The 22,074-nt window shown below is 38.6% G+C and overlaps 1 protein-coding gene across 2 annotated transcripts in view; it reads right to left on the bottom strand.

The window, feature by feature from the left end:
- LOC127410058 (calcipressin-2-like) overlaps nt 1–22,074 on the bottom strand; it is a 91,347-nt gene that overhangs the window by 20,697 nt on the left and 48,576 nt on the right. Inside the window, exon 1 of one of the 2 annotated variants that reach the window (XM_051645082.1) lies at nt 12,781–13,059. The exons of the other annotated variant lie outside the window; for it this stretch is intronic. Coding sequence (XP_051501042.1) covers nt 12,781–12,867 — 87 coding nt within the window. The 5' untranslated portion in view covers nt 12,868–13,059. Of the gene's footprint in view, nt 1–12,780; nt 13,060–22,074 lie in introns of those variants that run through there. 2 annotated transcript variants of the gene reach the window in all.

The following is a 22,074-nucleotide window of genomic DNA, read 5'->3' on the forward strand; positions in this document are numbered from 1 at the left end:
AGGCATATGAGGGCACCACAAACATGAAACCCTCAAGTATGACCTTAAATTCTACAATGTGAGAACATACTATACTCCACAATGTTAAACCGTTATATCCAGAACTAGAAGGCATGTCTTAAAAGGTTAGTTCACTCAAAAATGAAGATTCTGTCGTAATTTATTCACCCTTCTTATGGTTTCCACGAAAGGAAGAAAGTCATATGGGTTTGGAGAAGGGTCTGTCTGCGTCCTGCAAGACTACTACAAGAGACGCCCACTACAAGTTACGCCCCCCTTCAAATAACCAGCAAAATGCTTGAGTCTTGCGAGAGTTGGATGTCACATTCATACACTGTGTTTGTTGTATTTATTTGGAGTACCGCAGCAACCCTACACCTATCCCTACCCCTAAACACAAAAGATTTAAAAAATGAAAAGTTTGTAAAATTATTAACTATACAGCAACTTTAAAGTTCTATTGAACACAATCATACCACCGTATCACTAGGTGGCGTCAGTTAGGGAGGAGAAATGTAGAGGAGAAGAAGCTAGCAGTATGCTAAGCTAAAAGGCTAACCGGTTAGCATGTGAGCTAACTGGAGCAAACAGAACACATCATTTATATCTTCGGTTTAATAAAATGATATGTGACATAATTTATAAGTTATTCTTTGTCATAGTAACAGTACATAGTTGAGACAACATGAATCATACATAGATTGCATAGGATTTTAAAAGTTTTTTCAGCAACAGAACTGCTTTGTATTTCAAGGAGTCGTTACCTAGAGTGGGCATGTCATGTAGTGGGTGTTCCTTGTCATCTTGCCAGATGCAGACAGATACACTTGCTCTAGGGGGAGGGTCCTTGTAATCAGTATATTGTAAGTTGCTTAGGATAAAAGTGTCTGTTAAATGACTATTTACCATCGATAAAGAAAGACTGTGGTCTTTGCTTCACAATACACAGAATCTAAAGTTATCACTTTTCTTATCATGAAATAGTGAATGTGCTTCATAACAATGTCAAGAGACAGAGGCAGATGAAAAATTAGAGGCTCTTGCTGGTACTCTTTTCCCGAGACAGATGTATCGCTGAGCCAGCTCTCTTCCATAACGTCAATTCGCCAAACATCTTGTAACCTGTCACAATCTGTGCAAAACTTCAGCATATTCCTTCATCGCTGTGCCAAGAGGAAGTGTCCCTAGAGATGACAGCTGTGGATGCGTTAAGTCCGCCGCATGTCAGGATGTGAGGTGTGTATCAGCAGTGACAGCTGGGCCATCTCTGAATGACTCAGCAATGGCAGGTGACACCAGATGAGTCCATGAGAGTGTTGCAGTGCATATGTGTGCATTTTCTATATTACGCTGTCTTACTCAGCACTTCCCTGAGGTTTTTCAAGATGCTGAATGTGTCCAGAGCTAATTAAATAACCAGAATTGATGGTTTCTGAAATGCAGAATCACAGGACATACTGTAATTCTGATGCACTGTGCCTTAAAATGAAATAACTTTTTTCAAACATTGTTAGGAAAAAAATTCAGTGACTTAAATGAAGGAACAATTTTTAGTCTTGCAATTTAAATTTTACATTTGTCCACAATTCAGACCAGGTATTCTTCAGTAAAAGTACAACAACAAATTTTGAACTAGATTTGGACGTTTTCTGTTTGTGAGAACTTGCTGCCATCGTGCTAGGGTTTCACTAAGGTGTTCTAATTGTTGTTTAGCATGTTGCTATTTGGGTGTTCTGGGTGGTTGACAGATGGTTTCTTACTGGTCCAAATCAAAAGAAACCACCCCCAAGTCTCTATGATACAGTATTCTTGTCCCTACACTGTAAGTTTCGGGTCCTCCTTCGAAGTTTTAATCCACCAGGCAAAAATCCACTTGCGTGGAAAATTAATAGCACATATCTCAACAAGTCACACAATTTTAGGTACTATTTATATTCATAGCTCAAATGGTGAGGGATGTGTTATGCATATAAGTTTAATACTTAGGGATAGTGATTTGTTAAAATCCCTAATGCTAAGTATGAGCAATAGCAATGGTGACACTTGCAAGCACCACTAATTATAGCTGCACATGCCAAAAATATACAACATCTGGGTCACAGCCAAGTGTAAAAAGTTTATGAGTGTTATACTTTCTATATTTAGCATATCATATTGATGCCTAATTTACAAATCAATACAGTAACACATTTTAAATAGAAGAAAGGTGGAGGAGGTAAATATAGCAGAAGGTTTATTATCCTTTTATTGCCATGAGTAACTCAATAGCTGTATAACTTTCCTCACCTCTCTTTGACTTTTAAAGGAAAGTAGTGGAAACAACTTACATTCCTTTACAAATATGGACACCGAGATGACAGGAAGAGGATGCAGGGTTATGAGGAGTGGAATATTTGGCTTTCTAAAAATACTCTAAATCTAATCAGAAAAGATCTGTGGAAGTGGTGGGCGTGCCGAGAGAATATTTTAGGGCTTTAATACAGCTATGCAGAGCACAGTGAGGAAATTGTGGTAGAACCAGATGTTTTCTGAAAGAACAACTGGCACCTGTTAGTTCGATATGGTTTATACTTTCAATTTAGTCACATATCCATATGAATAATTATTAATATTATGCCTCTCTTAGACCTTTTAGCAGAATTCAGAGTATTCATGTGAATTCAGGTGAATATAAGAATAGCTGTTTCTCATGAACTGACATATTTTAAAAACTCTTAAAACCTTAAAAAAAAAGAATTTGGGGTTAAAAAGACACTAATCACTAGTATAAAATAAAACACATTTAATATTAGGGCTGTGAATGGATTAAATTTTTTTAAACTAATTAATCGCACAGATTTCTGTGATTAATCATGGTTCACAGTACATTAAAACAAACATTAAAATATAATCATAACTATATTTACTTTATACTTTGTCTCAAAGAACTTGAAAGAATTGGTTAGTCATAATTTATAATTTATAAATGTTATAAATATGAACATGATAAAATTTTCCTTTTTTGCGGATAGAGTTAATTAGTCACATTTTTACAGATATAAATCTTTAATAGAAGTATATGTATACATGCCATAAATTCAGTGGACATGCTGTAATAAAAGTTTTTTATTACAAGATAAAAAAATCTTCTGGCATTTTCCATTGGACTTTTTAAATAATAAGATCAAATGGGAAGATTCGATTAATATCAAGTTTTATTGGCAAAAGAAACTTAAGTGTATATAAAACAAATTTAATGCTGGAGTTTAATTTGCTGAAGTTTTAAATCTCAAAAAAATTATTACTATTATTTTCACATTCAGTCTCTCTCACGTGGTTTCACTCTTGACCCTGGTTCAGATGACAGTGAGTAAGCGTTTTCGGTCAGTGTGAAGAGATTCGGCAGCTTGCCCATATCTCTCCCATACTTGGCTCACCATTTACAGGTGAAGTCTCCATTCTCCGTACAGTAAATCTGCTTGTCTATTATGACTGGGACATGTGTCAAGCATAATGAACAAGCGTGCACTGCTCCATACAATCAGTTTCTGTGCTAAGATGTTCAGTTGAGTCAAGCTTGTACCTCCTGGAAATTTAAATGTAATTTTAGCCACAGGAGGTGTGGAAAAACATTAGTGAAGTTTCAGGAAGTAAAAAAAAAAAAAAAAAAAATGGATACTGCATTACGTTGCGTAAATTTTTAAAAATGCATTAAACAGGCAACTATTAATTGCGGAAATTAACATGTTACATTTCCCAGCCCTATTAAATATAAAAAGCTCAATATCTCTGCTTTCAAAATAGCCAGCCCTGAAACACATAGAAATGCTCTGAGCATGAAAGCCTTCTTTTCAGCTATTATAGTAAAAATCGGCATGTTTCCATATAATGCCTAGAATGCAGGGCCCACTTTGTGTCCAACCCTGATTTGCACCTACATTATTATTGACTATCAGCCTCTGTTCAATGTTTGTTTCTTCAGTTTTAGTAACTAAAGAGACAACTAATTGAGTAGAAGTAATTGTTTGCATCATGTGTTAACCTCATTTTGAAAGCTGTTAGTACACTGAAGACAATCCATGGAAAACAAGATCCAACATTTTGAAACTTGTTTGTATGAGGGGGCCTTGTTAGCTCAGCGAGTAAAGACACTGACTACCACCCCTGGAGTTCGTGAGTTCATATCCAGGGCGTGCTGAGTGACTCCAGCTAGGTCTCCTAAGCAACCAAATTGGCCCGGTTTCTAGGGAGGGTAGAGTCACATGGGTTAACCTCCTCGTGGTTGCTATAATATGGTTCGATCTCGTGGGGCGCTTGGTGAGTTGTGCGTGGATGGCATGAAGACTCCACACGCGCTATGTCTCTGCAGTAACGCGCTCAACAAGCCATGTGATAAGATGCACGGACTGACGTCTCGGACGAGGAGGCAAATGAGATTCGTCCTCCGCCACCCGGATTGAGGCAAGTCACTAAGCCACCACGAGGACATTCCAAATTGGGGAGAAAAAGGGGAGAAAAAAAAAAGGGAACTTGTTTATATGGAGGTAAATTTGGCTAGTCACAAAAGCACAAAGAAAGAGCAGACAGAAATATCTCCAGTTCTCCATTGAGAATCTCACTGGTACTTTATCTTCATTGAGAACTGTGTTCTCCTCAGAAGAACTTGGAGAAATCTAAGGCTTTGTTCACACTGCAGTAAGAATCAGATTTTTTCTCAAATCCGATTCTTTAGACTGACTGTTCAAACTGCAGGTTATATGTGGACAGATCAGATTTTTTGTCATAGTAACGATGCAAACTTGTGAATGTTTGTCAATGGATGTGTTTATCAATGGATGTTTTTCATGAGGGCATCCAAATATTAACACATTCTTCACAGAAAATGGCTTAAAAATGGGAGAGGTGGCATATGCAATATTTATTGCTGCTAAGGTTTACAACTGTCCCGTATTTGCCAGACGTCCAGCATTTTATCCCACACGGGACACACTTATTATTTTAGCTGGTAGCGAAACGTCCCGTATTGAAAGGGTTGGACAGCGAGACTTTTGAAGAGGACCCCTTCCTGTATTAAAACGCTTATAATACTCAAGTGTTCCTTATTCGCGTGAGACATTCAACCTCATCGCGCTGTGGTGGCTCGCATCTTAGCGCATCTCTTTGGGTGAGTAAAGCCTGTGTTGTCTGTGTTATTTTAAAAGAGGTTTGCACTGCTTTGCTGCCCTGTAACATACAGTATACTCTATATAACATATGGGTGCGTTCCAATCAGAAGAGATTCTCATACTTCACCTTCCACTGTCGGAGGGCTGAAAGGTTTAATAAAACGGTCATTCTGAACTCACTTTTTAAGTAATTTTTATTGAAAATTCTCTTGTAACGATCCTACAGCATGGCCATCATTATTGCTTTCCCTTCTAAATGTCCTGTGAAGGCATCGTTTATGCCATTTGGAATGCAGTACATATCTTCTCATTGCAACACCTGATGAAAAAACCTTCATGCACAACGAATGACGGAAAAAACACATGAAATCCGATCTGACTGTTTAGACTGAGACGCATTAAGAAAAATCTGATTTTAATCAGATTCCAAACCACCTACGAATGTGGTTTGGATCAGGCTTTTAAAAATCAGATTTTTTCTGCCTGTGTGAACATAGCCAAAGTACTGCTGTGCTTTCAGTTTTCTGCTAGGAGCTGACCTGAAATAATTTTCCTTTCCCAACAGAGGCCAGCTATATTCTTCTACTTTTGATCTTACAGGTGTCTATAAAATCAGACTTCAGCAAATCAACAGGCTTGCTCTTCATTTGCCACCACCTTGAAACACATTATGTGAAAACAGCAACTGTTTAAAGCAGTTGGCTTCAAGTGCTCTGAAGAGGTGGAAATGCACATTGATTCAACCTGGTGCATGCTGGGATTAATGTCATAAGAATCAGCCATAATGTTGTCAAGACGAGGCCATGCTGGATATGGAGCTGGCTACATACAATCTTTCTTTGAGTTCTCAACCGCAGCCTCTCTGCGAGTTCTGATAATGACTAAATACTAAAAAAACAGGGTAAATACAGTGTACAGTGAAATTGTATGACACTAAGAAATCAAAATACAGTAATTTACCAACTTGTTGTCTAAACAAATGTTCTTCAACCTCATTTTTTGTGAAGACCTAAACTAAGGCAACCAATTGGACCTCTGTCGAAGTAGACTCCATATTTAATTTGATACAAATGTAAACAAAGGTGTAAGGGAAATTTGTACAGTCCAATCAAAAGGTCCTCGGACACATCTAATTTTCACAACCCATGTTTTTCAAAGTATCTTATCCACTGGAAATTTGTGGAAAGACATTTTCAATGTTTCTTTGATTAAACAATCTACACCAAGGTCCACAACAGTACAAAATACTGAATGGACAATTCTTCTATCCATCACAGCTTAGTGTTCATTTGTGTCCAGTTAAAGATGGCTTATCCTTTGACAAAGGTCTGTTGTCTCGAAAAACATTTACACTTTAGGTGAGAGTGGAGTGATATAGGACAAAACAGTGTGAGTTATATAAGAAAGAGAGGGAAAATAATTTGTTTTGGAAGCAAAGGTAAAGACAAGCAGCCATGTTAGTTTATTAACAGCCTGTGGTGACGTCGGTGCTGTATCTCAACTCACTAAAGCATGAAATTACAGCACTTTGACACACTCAGTTACCAGCTTTACGCTCGACAGCTAAAAAGACCATCACTGATAAAAGAGGTGGTAAAAATAACAAACAATATCCCAGTGACACTTCCCTTAACTTAACATAGATTGTTGCTTGTGTGCCAAGACAAACCTAAGCAACTGCATCAAATGACAATACTAAGATGTTAACATTTATTTCGAATGGAATGAGTGGCCTTTACATCTAGAAAAGAGAGGTGCTATGCTTTTTCCACTCTTCTATGAGGGTGGTGTGGTATGCATTTGGGCATTTAAGCAATTACAGCTGCAGCCAAGCTGTGTTTACTGTGCACTTTGTGGCATGAAAACGTTCTTAACAGGGGGTTGGGGGTTGGAAGAGGGGAAAACGCAAACTGAGCCTAACCTTAACATTGATCCTGAAATTAATGTCAAATTGAACAGTTCCCTGCTTTTAATCAAGACCAGATCCTCTGCTTGCTGGGAGATGAATTAGCCTCAGACCGGGAATGGGAGAGGAGAGTTTTGCATGGAGACACACTATTCATCTCAAACACATCCAGGCCAGATCCTATTGAGTTCTTCATTTTTGTGTTCTACTTTGACATAATATGACGATATAACAACAGTATAACTCTTTAAACATGGAACATTAAAACAGCACTATACTTCTCTTAGGAATACAAATATAAAACAGCAGAGATGAGTCAGAGTTAGACATCAAACTTTCGTACCATCCTTGACTCAGGCATGCAGAACATCTGAAAATAAATATTATAGCGGTAATGGAAATGAGCAGAGAGGTAATCCAGTGTGAAACAGTAAAGTAAACAGCCAGGGGTTTAAAAGACTCAACTTTACAAAGCACGCTAACGGACCGCCCACTGTCCGTTCGTTAACCGTCTTATGCATAGTGCACATATGACTGGAAAGTACTTTCTTGACCTGAAATTTGGTAAACTGATATGACAGGAAATAGACCCTGTGCTGCAATGCCTGAGATGACCTGATAGGAAGCAGGTCACCTCTGTGACACCCAGAGAAAATTAAAGTGACCTCCTGACTTGCAATGTTCCCAGCGAAAAGCAAATAAATGTGGAAAGCCCAGAAGACCTGCTGCTTTTCCTGCTATTACTCAGTATTATTGCTGAGCTGAACCACAGCCTAGTCACAGCACAGGCAATAAGAAACATGTCTAAGGAAACTTGAGATGCAGGAAAAAAAAAAAGAGAAAAAAGAGACACTGCATGCTCTTATGGTGGTGAATACAGTAGGCGTGTTGCTAATGGAAAAGGTAAACATATAATATGTGAAACTGGAAAATAAGCCAGCCTCGATATATCATATCTGGGGTTTTCAAGTAACATTTTAATAATTAAAAAAAAAAGTATTTATTATATTAAAATGTATATATATATATATATATATATATATATATATATATATATATATATATATATATATAATTTAAAAAATACTAATATTTATTTATATATATTTTTTTAAATAATAATTTTTTTTTTATAAATTGTATTATTTATATATATTTAAAATTTGTAATTTATAAAAATACATATACACTCACCGGCCACTTTATTAGGTACACCTGTACATTTATTTATTCATGCGATTATCTAATAAGCTAATCGTGTCATGCAGATATGGGTCAGGAGCTTTAGTTATTGTTCACATCAACCATCAGAATGGGGAAAAAATGTGATCTCAGTGATTTAGAACGTGGCATGATTGTTGGTGCCAGACGGGCTGGTTTGAGTATTTCTGTAACTGCTGATCTCCTGGGATTTGCATGTGCAACAGTCTTCAGAGTGTGTAAAGAAAGGTGCGAAAAACAAAAAACAACCAGTGAGCGGCAGTTCTGTGGACGAAAACGCCTTGTTGATGAGAGAGCTCAATGGAAAATGGCCAGACTGGTTCGAGTGGTACCCGGAGGGGTCTTCTACTGCTGTAGCCCATCCACTTCAATGTTCGACATGTTGTATGTTCAGAAATGCTTTTCTGCATAGAACTGTTGTAATGTGTGGTTATTTGGGTTACTGTCACCTTCCTGTCAGCTTGGACCAGTCTGGCTATTCTCCTCTGACCTCTGTCATTAACAAGCCGTTTTCGCCCACAGAACTGCCGCTCACTGGATGTTTTATACTCTAGAGATTGTTGTGCGTGAAAATCCCAGGAGATCTGCAGTTACAGAAATACTCAAACCAGCCGTCTGGCACCAACAATCATGCCACGGTCTAAATCACTGAGATAAAAAACCAAGCTCCTAACCCATATCTGCATGATTTTATACATTACACTGCTGCCACATGATTGGCTGATTAGATAATCGCATGAATAAGTAGATGTTCAGGTGTACCTAATAAAGTGGCCAGTGAATGTATATACTACTGTATATACAGTATATATATATATATATATATATATATATATATACACACAGTTTTGAAACACTTATTCTTTATTATAATTTTTTTTCTTCACATTTTAGAATAATAGTAAAGCCATCAAAACTATGGAATAAAATATATGGAACTATGGGAATTATGTTGTGACTAAACAAAATCCAAAATAAATCAAAACTGTGTTATATTTTAGCATCTTCAAAGTAGTCACCCTTTGCCTAGAATTTGCAGACATGTACTCTTGACATTTTCTCAACCAACTTCTTGAGGTATCACCCTGGGATGCTTTTTAAACAGTATTGAAGGAGTTCCCATCTATATGTTGGGCACTTATTGGCTGCTTTTCTTTATTATTTGGTCCAAATCATCAATTTCAAAAACTTTTTTTTTTTTTTTATTATTGCATTTTAGTTTATAATGAAATAAATTTATATGGTGGCACAATTATATTTTTGTCTACAAAACTAATTTCAAACATTTAAGCATATGCCTTCAGATCAAAAGATTTTTAAGATCATGGGAATCATTTCAGTCAAATGTTTCAAAACTTTTGACCGGTAGTGTACATATACAACCCCAATTTCAAAAAAGTTGGGACAGTATGAAAAAGGCTAATAAAAACAAAAAGGAGTGATTTATAAATCATATTCACCCTTTGCTGTATTTAAAGCACTACAACTACACATTATATGATGTTTTTCCTTGTTAATTTCATTGTTTTTTGAAAATGTCCAGTAATTGAAATCCAGTAAGATGATTGCAACATGCTCCAAAAAAGTCGGGACAGTCGAGTGTTTACCATCACCATTTCTTCTAATAACATGTATTAAGCATTTGGGCACTGAAGACACAAATTTGTTAAGTTTAGAAAGTGAAACTTTCCCACAATCATCCATTATGTAGGTCTTTAGCTGCACAATTGTACAGGGTCTTCGTTGCCATCTAATGTGCTTCATAATGCGCCACACATTCTCAAATGGAGATGTTCAGGACTGCAGACAGGCCAGTCTAGCACCCACACTCTCTGCTTACACAACCATGCACTTGAAATCCGGGCAGTATGTGGTTTGAAGTTGTCCTGCTGGAAAATGCAGGGACGTCCCTGGAAAAGATGGTGCTGCATGGCAGTATATGTTGCTCCAAGATTTGTACATATCTGTCTGCATTCATGGTGTCCTCACAGATATGCGAGTTACCCATGCCATGGGCACTGACACACCCCTGGCCCATACAGACACTAGCTTTTGGACCTGACACTAATAACAGATTGGATGGCCCTTTTCCCCTTTGGCACGGAGAACACGATGGCTTTGTTTTTGAAATGTGGACTCTTCAGTCCAAAAAACACAGTTCCACTGTTCTACTTTCCATCTAAGATGACACCGAGCCAGGAAAAGTCGGCAGCTCTTCTGGACAGTGTTGATGTAGGGCTTCAGCTTTGCATAGTAAAGTCTTAACTTGCATTTGTGGATGCAGCGATGAGTGGCGTTGACTAACAAAGGTTTACTAAAGTTATCCCAAGCCCATGTTCATGATATCCATTACAGATGAATGATGTTTTTTAAGACAGTGGCGTCTGAGGGATCAGAGATCCCTCGCATTCAGAAATGGTTTTCGTCTTGCCCTTTACACACCGAGATTTGACCAAATTGCTTGAATCTTTTAACTATATTGTGCACTGTAGTGGGTGAAATGCCCCAAATCCTTCCAATTTGTCTTTGGGGAACGTTGTTCTCAAAGTGCTGGATTATTTGCTGAAGCATCTGTTGGCAAATTGACAAGTTTTGAATGATCCTTGCTTTTGAAGGACTAGGCTGTTATATACTATGACACGATTGCCTCACCTGTTTAACATCTCCTGTTTCGCATCGCCTTGTTATTTCAACTCGTCAAATTGTTATTAGTCTTAAATTGCCCGGAGTGTGTTGCAATCATCTGATTTGAAATTACTGTAAATGTTCAAAAAACAATTAAATTCACAAGGTAAAACATCATATAATGTGTAGTTTTACTGCTTTCAATATAGCAAAGGGTGAAGATAATTTACAAATCACTCCTTTTTGTTTTTATTAGCATTTTTCATACTGTCTCAACTTTTTCAGAATTGGGGTTGTATATATATATATATATATATATATATATATATATATATATATGCTTGTATTCAAAGCGACTTACTGTACAGTGCATTCCAGGTATATTGTACATTATATTAGTATGTGTGTTCCCTAGGAATTAAACCCATGACCTTGGCGTTGCTAGCACCATTCCAGCTGAGCTACAGCAACATTATGCTTCCATTATGTAAGCCAAAAAATTCCTATCTATTTCTGGAAAGATGGAACACTGATAGTCATCTTTAAAAAAAATACTCCTTGGCTCCTGACATTCCTTCCATTCTCAGAAAAGAGACACTACATTAATATTCTCATCACAGTACTATGCTGTCAGGACACACAAGATACATCAAAGATCCCTCTAACCCCCCCTCTCCCAGATTTGATTCTGGTCACCATGCAGGTCTATTAAATATTTACTACACATGCAAGTACGGTATAGAGTAGTCCTCTAACAGCCCTAAATACCTTCATGTCACTAGTAAAAAAACAAGGAGAAAATATTTTTCTGATTCCAGAGCAGTTACAAAGGATGCAATGAACCATTATGACTTAAATTAAAAAGCCATCCACATAAAGGATAGATAATCAATAATGACTGCAGGGGTCTGACAGGGTGAGTGATGTGGAAAGGTGGTCAGTCGGCAGGGGAGTGACGCACTGAAGATAAAGTTTTTTTTTAAATTAATGGTGTGTGGCATCAATAAAAGAGATGTCACAACAATAATATGACTCAAAGCAAACCTCCTCCAAAAAAATCACAATCTACGACTGAGTGCAAAAATGAGGTACCGACAAGATCATTAGACAGAAAATGTAATGAATTTGAAATTATATTATAAGAGATATAATATTACAACTCAAATTCTAATTCTGAGATAAATGGAGAAACAGCAAGTGTACTGTAAAAATTCACATCTGTGTTAAATCCTGTTGAGAGCACATATGCCAGACAAAAAAGTACTTATAGTATACTAAAGTACATACTTCACTGCTGTGTGCTTCTTTGTTCTGAATGACCCATAATGAAGCTTGCTAGGCTGTTATATAAGTGTTTCCTACCCTTTGTTGACTTATGTACATCAAGTACCCCTCCATCAACTCCAAACCAGAAATGTGTTCATTTTAAAGAACACTGGATACCATTCAGCATTATCTTACATTTTATTAAGGTGGTCATTATTACAATGATTCACCTTTAAACAAAAATCAATATTGTGAGTAAAACAACAGACGTAGCTTCTACCACTTATGAGACACCTGATCTGATCTTGTCTTTCACTAGTTTAACAGTCCTGGGGCAATCATATACTGTTGTAACTTTTTCGAGAAAGACCTAACAGTGAAATGAAATCCAATTAAGTCAGTACCCCCTGGTTGGAAATCACACATATTACCAGTATGCTAGTCTGTTATAGTTTCTCCTCACACAAATGTTGTAAAAACATTGTAAACCTTTTTTATTTGTACTTCAGAATGATGAATAACACTGTAACACTAAGTCTCCCTAAATCAGCTATACAAAACTGTAGCCGTACATACTCCAAACAAACATGCGAGTTAGGTTGAAAGTTCCTGCCCTACCTTGACCTTTTGATTGGTGAACACCTCTACATCCACCGCACAGGCGATGAGGGTGGAAATACTACAGTCCACACTCCTGGAGGGCATGCTGGTTTCACTCAGTGTTAAGAGACAACCGGCTCCTGAGTGTGTGCGTGTGTGTGTGTGTGTGGAGTGCTTCGGAATGTCTCACTCTGTGTTTTGATGAGCTGGTGTTCGATCTTAAGAGCTTGCCTTAACTCTGATACAGTGTGTGTGTCAGTGTGCGTGTTCTCGGTAGTTCTGAAAGAGCAGGCGGGCAGGCAGCGAGCGAAGAATGAGCCTCCCCCCAATCTCTTACTCTCTGTGATGACATCACTGCCTCTCTTATGAACGCTCGCTTGCACTTGCACACGCCAGAGCTGCATTTTTTTTATTTATACACTATCTCTGGTTCCCCTCTCCCTCACAAGTCTGTCTTCTTGCTCTCTCGTAGCCCTATTATGCAATCAAGATTCAACTTTGTACAGAAATTTAAAAGTGCAAAGTACCAAATATGCCACTATTGAACAGTATACAATGTACAGTATACATACAGTATACATGTGTGTGTATACTGTGTATTGTGTATATTATGTATTATGTATAAGGTGTATGAAAATCTTCTGTATTTTTTCTCCAATTTGTTTTTAATTAGAATTTTTGTCTTGTTTTCCAGTAATAATATCTAAACATTTCTTGTTTTCAGAAAAGTATAACTAAATTTAGTGAGGTTTATGTTTACAGTTTTTCTCGATCGATTTTACACATTTATCTTATCAATTTTATTTATTAACTATAATTAATGCTCTCAAAACAATTTACACAGCTGATGAAACAGACATTTAATTTTGCAGAACAATTCAATTTCACTGCATAATGAAGCACTGTATTCTTTTCTGATAATGCATTAATTAAAACTAAATACTAACATCAAAATCATAGATGTGTTTTTCTATTGAATTCATAGCATTTTCAGTGATAGACACACAACTCTACCATTGAAATAATACGTTTATCATAAAAATCCAAAGTAAAGGCATTTTTTTCCATATGTTTTTGTAAAATTTCTCCTAGTTTTATTCCTAGTTTTGTACTGCTTTTCCTCTGGAAAGAGGATGAGGGAATTTACTGTAAAAACAAAACAAAAAAAACAGTCTTGCACAGACCTACGTAAGACAATACAGTAAGCACAGATGGTACAGTAATTGTGGACATTGATTTTGGCATGCAAACCAATGCTATTTCTCCCTCTTCTTTTTTGTTGAGATTGAAATCACTGTAGATCTGCTCACATTAGGTCGAAATCTTTGTGTGTCGCAGAGAGACTGTGATTCATAATATGATCTATTAGAGGGACTCTCAGATCTTTTGAGCCTCTTCTGTGTTTTCTTTACTCTACTCTTCCACCCTGCTGTCCTCTTTCTCTCTGCTTTCCTCAACTCTTTCAATGATCACCCCTTAAAGAGTTGAGAAAACCTTACCGTTTCCTCATAATTTCTTCCTCCTATTTCCTCTTTCTTCACCAACTCTACCTCAGTTTGCACCTATTCTTTGTCTTGTTCTTCCTCTTCTTCTTCCTTATTGAATTTTCATATTTGACCCATTTTATACATAGCAAAGACATGATAGTTGTGTGAAAAATTTGGTTGCATTTTAATTGCATTTCTTTTGCTGTGAGCATTACTAACAGAGCAGATATCCATATAAAGGGATTTGACAACCTGACGTGCATTTGTGAATATGACTTTAATTTAGCTGTCTGTGTTAACTGCTTTGAAAGCATAAACCTTGGATCAGAGAAATGTGTGGGTTGTGTTTTGAGAAAATGATGAAAACACAGTGTAACAAATTCTTTCTTTTTTTTTTTTTTTTTTTTTTTTGGCCTGGGTAGTAAGTGTTATTTCCTAATCGCTTATGCCTTAAAAGTATAGAAAATGGCTATTATTCCCCACAAACTTTGCTTTTGTGACCAGGACAGTGATATTTTGAAATTTACCTATTTTCCAAAACATTCCAGATAGATTCAGTGCTGAGTAAACTTGGAGTAACTTCTAGAACTTTCCAGTAATATAAATAGTAGTATAAATACAGGGTCCTTAAGCCCACCAGCTCAGTTTAGTTCCAGCTGCCTAAGTGGATACATATCTGCATTTTTCTGAGATGGCATCAAGAGGCTGCAAGCATCCGGCAGACACATTTTGCTATGTCTGCGGCCAATTTATCAAGACAAGAGCGAAAAAGTACTCCGTGGAAGCATGTGTGAGGCCTACAAGACATATTTCGGCATGCTTGTCGGGGATCAAGGCAAACCCTGGGCACCTCATTTCACCTGCGAGCACTGCAAAGAGACTCTGGAAGGTAAGATGGACATTTGTTGCTCAGAATTTTATGTTATAAAAATTTTTAATTTTTTAAATTGTAAAAGTTTTTAATTTTAAAATGTTTTACAATTTTCAGTGTTATTGAAAAAATATATCATATATGAAAAATGTTGCGAGAATCTCTTACACATTAGTCATGGGTGAAATAAATGTATTTTTGTAGGATGGTACAGAGGGGAAAAGAGAGCCATGAAGTTTTGCGGGAACCCACTGACCACTCAAGCAACTGCTACTTCTGCATGGTGGACCCTTCCAAACGTCGGACTGGCAAGAATGCACCTGCTATCATGCCCCGGTGCCACACTACCATGAGCTCACCGTACCCACTCCTCCGGAGAGAGAGCAGCCGTCTTTAGAAGAGAGCAGCAAGTCAGAGAGCGAGGAAGACATTGTAGATCCAGATGACAATTTCAGAGGTGGAGCTGAGGAGAGAAACCCATACTACCCCAACCAAAAAGACAATGTCGAGCTTTTGACATCTAAGCTCAAGCAGTGGAACTTGTTGGATGAAAGTGTGCAAGTCGCAGATCAGAGGAAGCGTCACCAACCTTTTTCCAGCTTTTTCACCCGTCAAGATGGGCTCTGCTTCTGCCACAATGTCACCAATCTGTTCGAGACAATCGGAATCGCTTGTAACAAGAATGATTGACGCCTCCTGGATGAGACAGCTCATCCAGGAGCCTCAAAGCCGTGCTGCTCCATAATGGTAACAAGTACCCGTCTCTTCCCCTGGCTCACTCGGTGCACCTCAAAGAGGATTACAACAGCATCAAGACCTTGCTTGACTCCTGGAAGTATGATGAGTACATTTGGGGGCTGATTCGTGAAAGTGATTTACAGTATAATCGTAAATCTCGAAAAACTACTCACTTCTAAATCTTTTGTAGTCATTTTTTATTACTTTAGTATAAATACATGTTAATTTGGATTCATATGTTGTTTTTGTCTGACTTTATATGAACGAAAAGATTCCCATTTTTTCATTGGAAATAGGTAAATTTCAAAATATCACTGTCCTGGTCACAAAGGCAAAGTTTGTGGAGAATAATAGCCATTTTCTATACTTTTGAGGCATAAGCAATTAGGAAATAACACGTACTACCCAGGAAAAAAAATTGTGTTACATAGTGAAATCAAGGAAAATGTACAGTTTGTTTAGGACAATTACAAAGTGTTCAGATTGCAGTTTTAATTGTTTTGAGAACAGTGACTTGAGCTTGTGAAATGTGTAAAATCGATCGAGAAAAACTGTAAAACAAGAAAAAACTATTTGACAATGGGGTAAGAAAAATAGACATAATTCAAAGGGAGAACAAGTTTATTTTTCTTACCCCATTGGCAGATGTTTTTCTTGTTTTAAGTTTACTAAATTGTGTCAGATTTTCTGAAAACAAGACTTAATATCTTATGCCATTTTGCTTGTCAAGTAAATATATCTTGTTTTAAGATTATTTTGATTATTTTATTTTGATATTTTTATTATTGTTTTAAGATTATTTTGAGATATTTTTACTGGAAACAAGATGGAAGTAGCATTTCCATGGACAGTTCATGGAAGACATTTAATTTGAGATAATTCACAAGGACACAACATAAAAGTGCTTTCCATCACACACTCGCCAGCAGACACAGATACAGCTCTGTGTGACGCTCACACTGTTGGCCTTCCCGGCCCAACACAGAATGCACATGCTAGATGGCTGCATGCATCTCTCTCTCTCTCTCTCACTGGCAACTCCGGCTCCTCTTTATCCTCTCTCGGCTGATTGGGGTAACTCAGCACCAGGCATCCATCCTTTACGGCCCAGCCACGCCCTCCTCGTCACATACCCCCATCGCCCGATTCAGGCTGGGGAGTCATCCCTTTCTGGAGGGGAGATGTTGCCCTTCTGGCTGTCCCGCTGCCGGATGGTCTTCCCCGCCTCCTGGGAACATGAGCAGGACGAGGGGAGGGAGAAGGGAGAGAGACAGAGAGAGCGGGAGTGATCAGGAGAGAGAGAGAGGATAGAGAGAAAAGAAAAAGAGAGAGAAAAAAACACGCTGGTCCCCGATCACGCCACCAGGCGGTCCTCAGCCAGTTGTACAGCAGTCCTCAGCGACGTCGGGCGATGGCACTGGACCCGCGCCACTGAATTGACCACTCCCTCGGTGCCGTGATCCTCCGTCAGCGGCAAGGGCTCTCTGACGGCGCATCTTCCTCCAAGTCCCGGGTTTCGGCACCAGTGTGGCAGATCTCTGCCTTCCCTACCAAGGAGGAAGCGGGAGCCGGGTGGACAGATCACGGAAGACATTTATTTTTACACTTTTCAATGTCTTCCCATTCACAAATTGCTTTTCAGCATCACACACCCTAGTGGCTTTTCAGCTCACTGACCACGCAGTCGCTCTGCTTTTCAGCAGCAGCTCTCAACCACACACACACACACAGCTTCGTTACGTCTCTCTCTATGTGTATCTATCTGTCTCTCTCTATCTCTCTATCTATCTATCTATTAGCTTTACTGTGGGGATAAAAATAAATCCCACAGAAATACAGAAACAGTTCTCTATGTCTTTTTAACTCTTATTTTTGTCAATCAATTCTTTAATCTCTCTGATTGGGCTAAAAAAAGCTTTTGTTGGGTTGAGTGGTTTACAAAGCAGGACAGGAGAGTGACTCAGCACTGCAGATTTATAAGCATCATGGACATAACTAATGAGGGAATGGAAAAGAGAGGTCTTAAAAAAGAAGGCATGCAAGAGAGAGAAAGAGAGATGTCTATATCTATGTATCCAGGCATGACGGACATATTATTAATATCTCAGACAATTACATGACATCATTCAGCATGTAACAAAAAGATTTTCTAATTTAGGAGGCTATTTATGTTTCTAATACAGGTTGCACTTCAGTTTCTGAAGCATGTCACACTTCAGTTTGACGTTAATACTGTTTGTAAAACAAACTGCATGAGACAAATTTTCATTAGTGTACAAAACTCTTGTGCTTAGTCACAAATTACTATTACTATAACTGTAAAAGGGGTTTATTTTGCTATAAAGACCAGCTGACTGTATATTATTCTGCATAATGCAAGGCTACTTACCAAAAAAATAAATAAATAAATGGACATAAAATATTGATTTGCATTTTTAAAAAATTATAATGTGAGAAGAAAAAGACCACCGAGTGATGCGAGATAGAATAGCTACAAAGAAAATCGGCAGCCTTGGACAACACTCGAGTAGAGTCATTAAACAAAAATATTTGACCATAGAATTATGTCAATTATACAGTAGCAGGGCTGGAATGATGTATTGATCAATCAGTTTCCAGGATTGGAACTATCCGTTTTCTAATAAAGGAATATAAAACAGCATCAGAATGGAAAAACATAGAGAGAATGTGGACAAAAACAGACACAGTGAGCACTCAGTACTAGAGGGACAAACAGAAAGGTCAGTGGCCATCCTAAATGGCCCATGCTATCACATTGTCTGCACTGCATCCCCAGAAGATCGTGTTTACCTTTCCAGCACTCTGAGAGCACTGATAGAAATGAACTGTGAGAGTATGTTACATTGTCCTGTCTCGATGGAAGCACTGAAGTTTTATCAAAGCGAGTCAATAAAAAAGCAGCCTAAATGACGCTGGCACCAAGGCAACCTTGAGAGGGGATATGGCCTCACTACACAACACCTGGTGCAAAACAGCCCAGATGGAAGCTGCTCATCTAAGAAGGCTTGACAATAATGGATAGATATGAAGCTCCAGGTATATATACACCAATTGGGCTAGCTGATAGTGACTGTGCAAATGGCATGAGGATCCTTCAGGATGACAAGGCTTGAACAGAGTAATATTTCCTGAGATGCTTTGGGACATTTTAATTAGGAGGCGAAGACAGCGATGGGAACACATCATTAGTAACACACACAAACACACATCATTAGATGGATTGGCAAATACTACATTCTACATATCCTTCATTAGTTTTCTATTTAGGGCAACAGTAGGTTTCTCAAAGTATTTTACAATTTAATAATATACAGTATAATTTTATCCATAGAAAAATATATTTGTATGGATATTGCATACATTTTTTGAGACAGGCCTATCGTGAGCTCTAAGGTTGGTATACTGTATGCTTCTGTAGGAGCCATATGTCTGTGTGACTCATTTTTTTAAAGTTGAAGTGTATAATTTCAAACCTGTTTTCAACCAGGTTTCCCGAACACTTGGTCATTGGTCAGACAAACAGATAATCTTGGCCCAAACTCACATCAATGTTGCTGTGTCAGGCTGGACAGGCCGCTCAACAGACTGATGTTTTGAAAGTGCCAAAAAGCCATAGTAGTTACACTTTTTCTAAGAATGACTAACTTACATTAAAGTATTTTAACAGAAAAATTACACACATAACCTTTGCAAAATTCCCGTTGAATTACTGCACTAGCCACGATCCTTAGGCGAGATTCAACAATCAGAGAAGTCACTATTACCATGGAAATGGAAATCATGAAAATCAACAAAAAGAGCTCAACAATGATCACCCACTCCCATAAACCATTGCACTTGATGTAATCAAGTCAGTCTGCCTACACTCTCAAACAACATACATATTTGTATATTTTTGGATATTTTGCAATCAACTTCCAATATATGGAATTTCACACATGTAATCAATGACTAGTCAATAGTTTTAGATTAACAGGTATTCTGAATCAGGTTTCTGATTCAATTGCGTCATTCAAAATGCTACATGCCATGAACAGTTGATTTCCTCACAAAAGACATTTTAAATTTTTCTCAATTGCTTTGGCTCATTTTTTGAAATAGTCTTAACTATTTTACTCTGAATTTTAAAGTGCAACTGTCCCAACTGTTTTATGGGACATCACAACTCTATTGCATGTCTGCAAAATGTAGCAACTCACCCAAAACATTTAATTCATGCTTCAAAACCTAATTGTTGTGTCAGTAAATTGGCCAATGCCACCAAAATAAAACATTTTATTGTCAACATGTGAGCCGTACTGGTCAAAATGTTTAGATGTTTTATCACCGTGGCAGACAACCCTGGAAATATTTGTTATATACAAATTTCATTTTTGTTCTACTTTTTTTTGTTGACACTGACTGCTTACTGTACTATACTATAATGTCAGTTTTGTCTAGCTGAATGCTATTGTGTATCACACTGAGCATTTTAGATACCGATTTCAACAGTAGGTAAAAGTGTACTGGGAAACGTCAATAATGTACAATACTGTAGTACACAGAAAAAGGATATGCACATTTGTATGTATACAGTAAATGTATTTTTGTAGCAATGTGTTACATGTAAACAGAAAACTCACATTTACATGTCCATTGTTACACACATCACGACAATGAAAAAACCTGCGGTAGTTCTGTAAAAAACAATAAATTGTACCTCCTCACAGTACGTAACACTACAAGTTCCCATCTTCTTGGTGGACATCCTGTCGCTCTTGTTGGTCAGGCCAGAGATTTAGCAGACATCACAAACACTCCATGTCATAGATATTTACGGAATACACATGTAGCCCTATGTCTGACAGATTTTGATCATTGAACAGGACATTTTGCATGTGATGGCTCACGATGAAAGAATGTTTAGAAGTTGTGAAGAGTATGACAATTTAACTGAGAATTAACTCATCAGTTTTGATCAGCAAGCCATTTGCATTTAGTTCCCTATCTGTCACTCACTCGACGTTGTGTCGATGTAGTGACACTAGGGGTCACTCTTGGGAGCCCCAAACACCTCTGCTTTTTTGAAAAAAGGCCAATGAGAATTGGCGAGTGGAATTTGCATGCCACTCCCCCGGACATACGGGTATAAAAGGAGCTGGTATGCAACCACTCATTCAGATTTTCTCTTCGGAGCCAAGCGGTTCTATTCATTGAAGCTGAATTCATCCGCGAAGTTCGTTCACCTCATCTGCTGGATTCTACGGCGTATTTCAGCGGCTTCTCCCCCTCTGCACCCGTGGAGTGCAGATAACGCCCATGGGCGCTTCGGCAGAACAACTAAAAATGTATATTCTAAAAAGAGTATATTTTCTTTCTAAAAGAGCGGCACACATGGAACGTCTTTTTAAAGATGCCTCTCCGTTTGTATGTTATTCCTGGTTGTGGTCGTTATCTCTTACGTGGAAGACATCGTTCGTGGATGGGTCTTGTCCTCATTGCGAGAACATGACCATGGCAACGTTGCGGTCATGGCTTGCATTCATAAGAAAGCAAGCCACTCCAGCGGCTCCCCGCCTCGGTCCTTCTACCTACGGGTATGAGGCTGTGCCGGTTAGCACTGGGGGCGATTTGGGGACCTCAGTGGGACCACCTCCGCCGGGTATCCCCCACGGACCTCCCATTCCCCAGCATGCTCGCTTGCCCCAGTCGGGCACTCGGACAAGATCGCCGGCTCGTCTCAGGGCGAGTTCGACCTCTCGTTCGGAGCCCGGGAAGAAGACGAGTTATCGAGCGCAGCATTGGAGAGCGGGCTCAAGACCCTGCACCCCGTCTGCTCGTCACCAAGGGCGTCCTCCTGCAATAACAACACCAGCTCCACTGCAGCTGGCCCCGGCATGGAGCCCAGCGCAGGAAGCAGATGCCACCCGTCTCACGGCCGGCCGCTAAGAACCCGAGGAAGGCTTCGAAGCGCCCCTGAGACGGGCGACCCAGGGGCAAGGAGATCCACTTCTCTAGAGCTGGTGAGCATACCACTCCATCCTCTGGTGGAGGACCGGGAGGGGAATCTTTTGTTTCATTTTCATTTAGTTTCACCGCATGTCCAAGAGGCTGCGGTACCCAAAAATTAAACAAGAGCGGTTTTCTTGTTCCCTGGGTCACATGTCCGGTGCGCATGGCCGTCGTCACGAATACCATCCACCATCCCATCTTTGC

This window comes from Myxocyprinus asiaticus, chromosome 19 (genome assembly GCF_019703515.2).
Source record: "Myxocyprinus asiaticus isolate MX2 ecotype Aquarium Trade chromosome 19, UBuf_Myxa_2, whole genome shotgun sequence".
NCBI lineage: Eukaryota > Metazoa > Chordata > Actinopteri > Cypriniformes > Catostomidae > Myxocyprinus > Myxocyprinus asiaticus.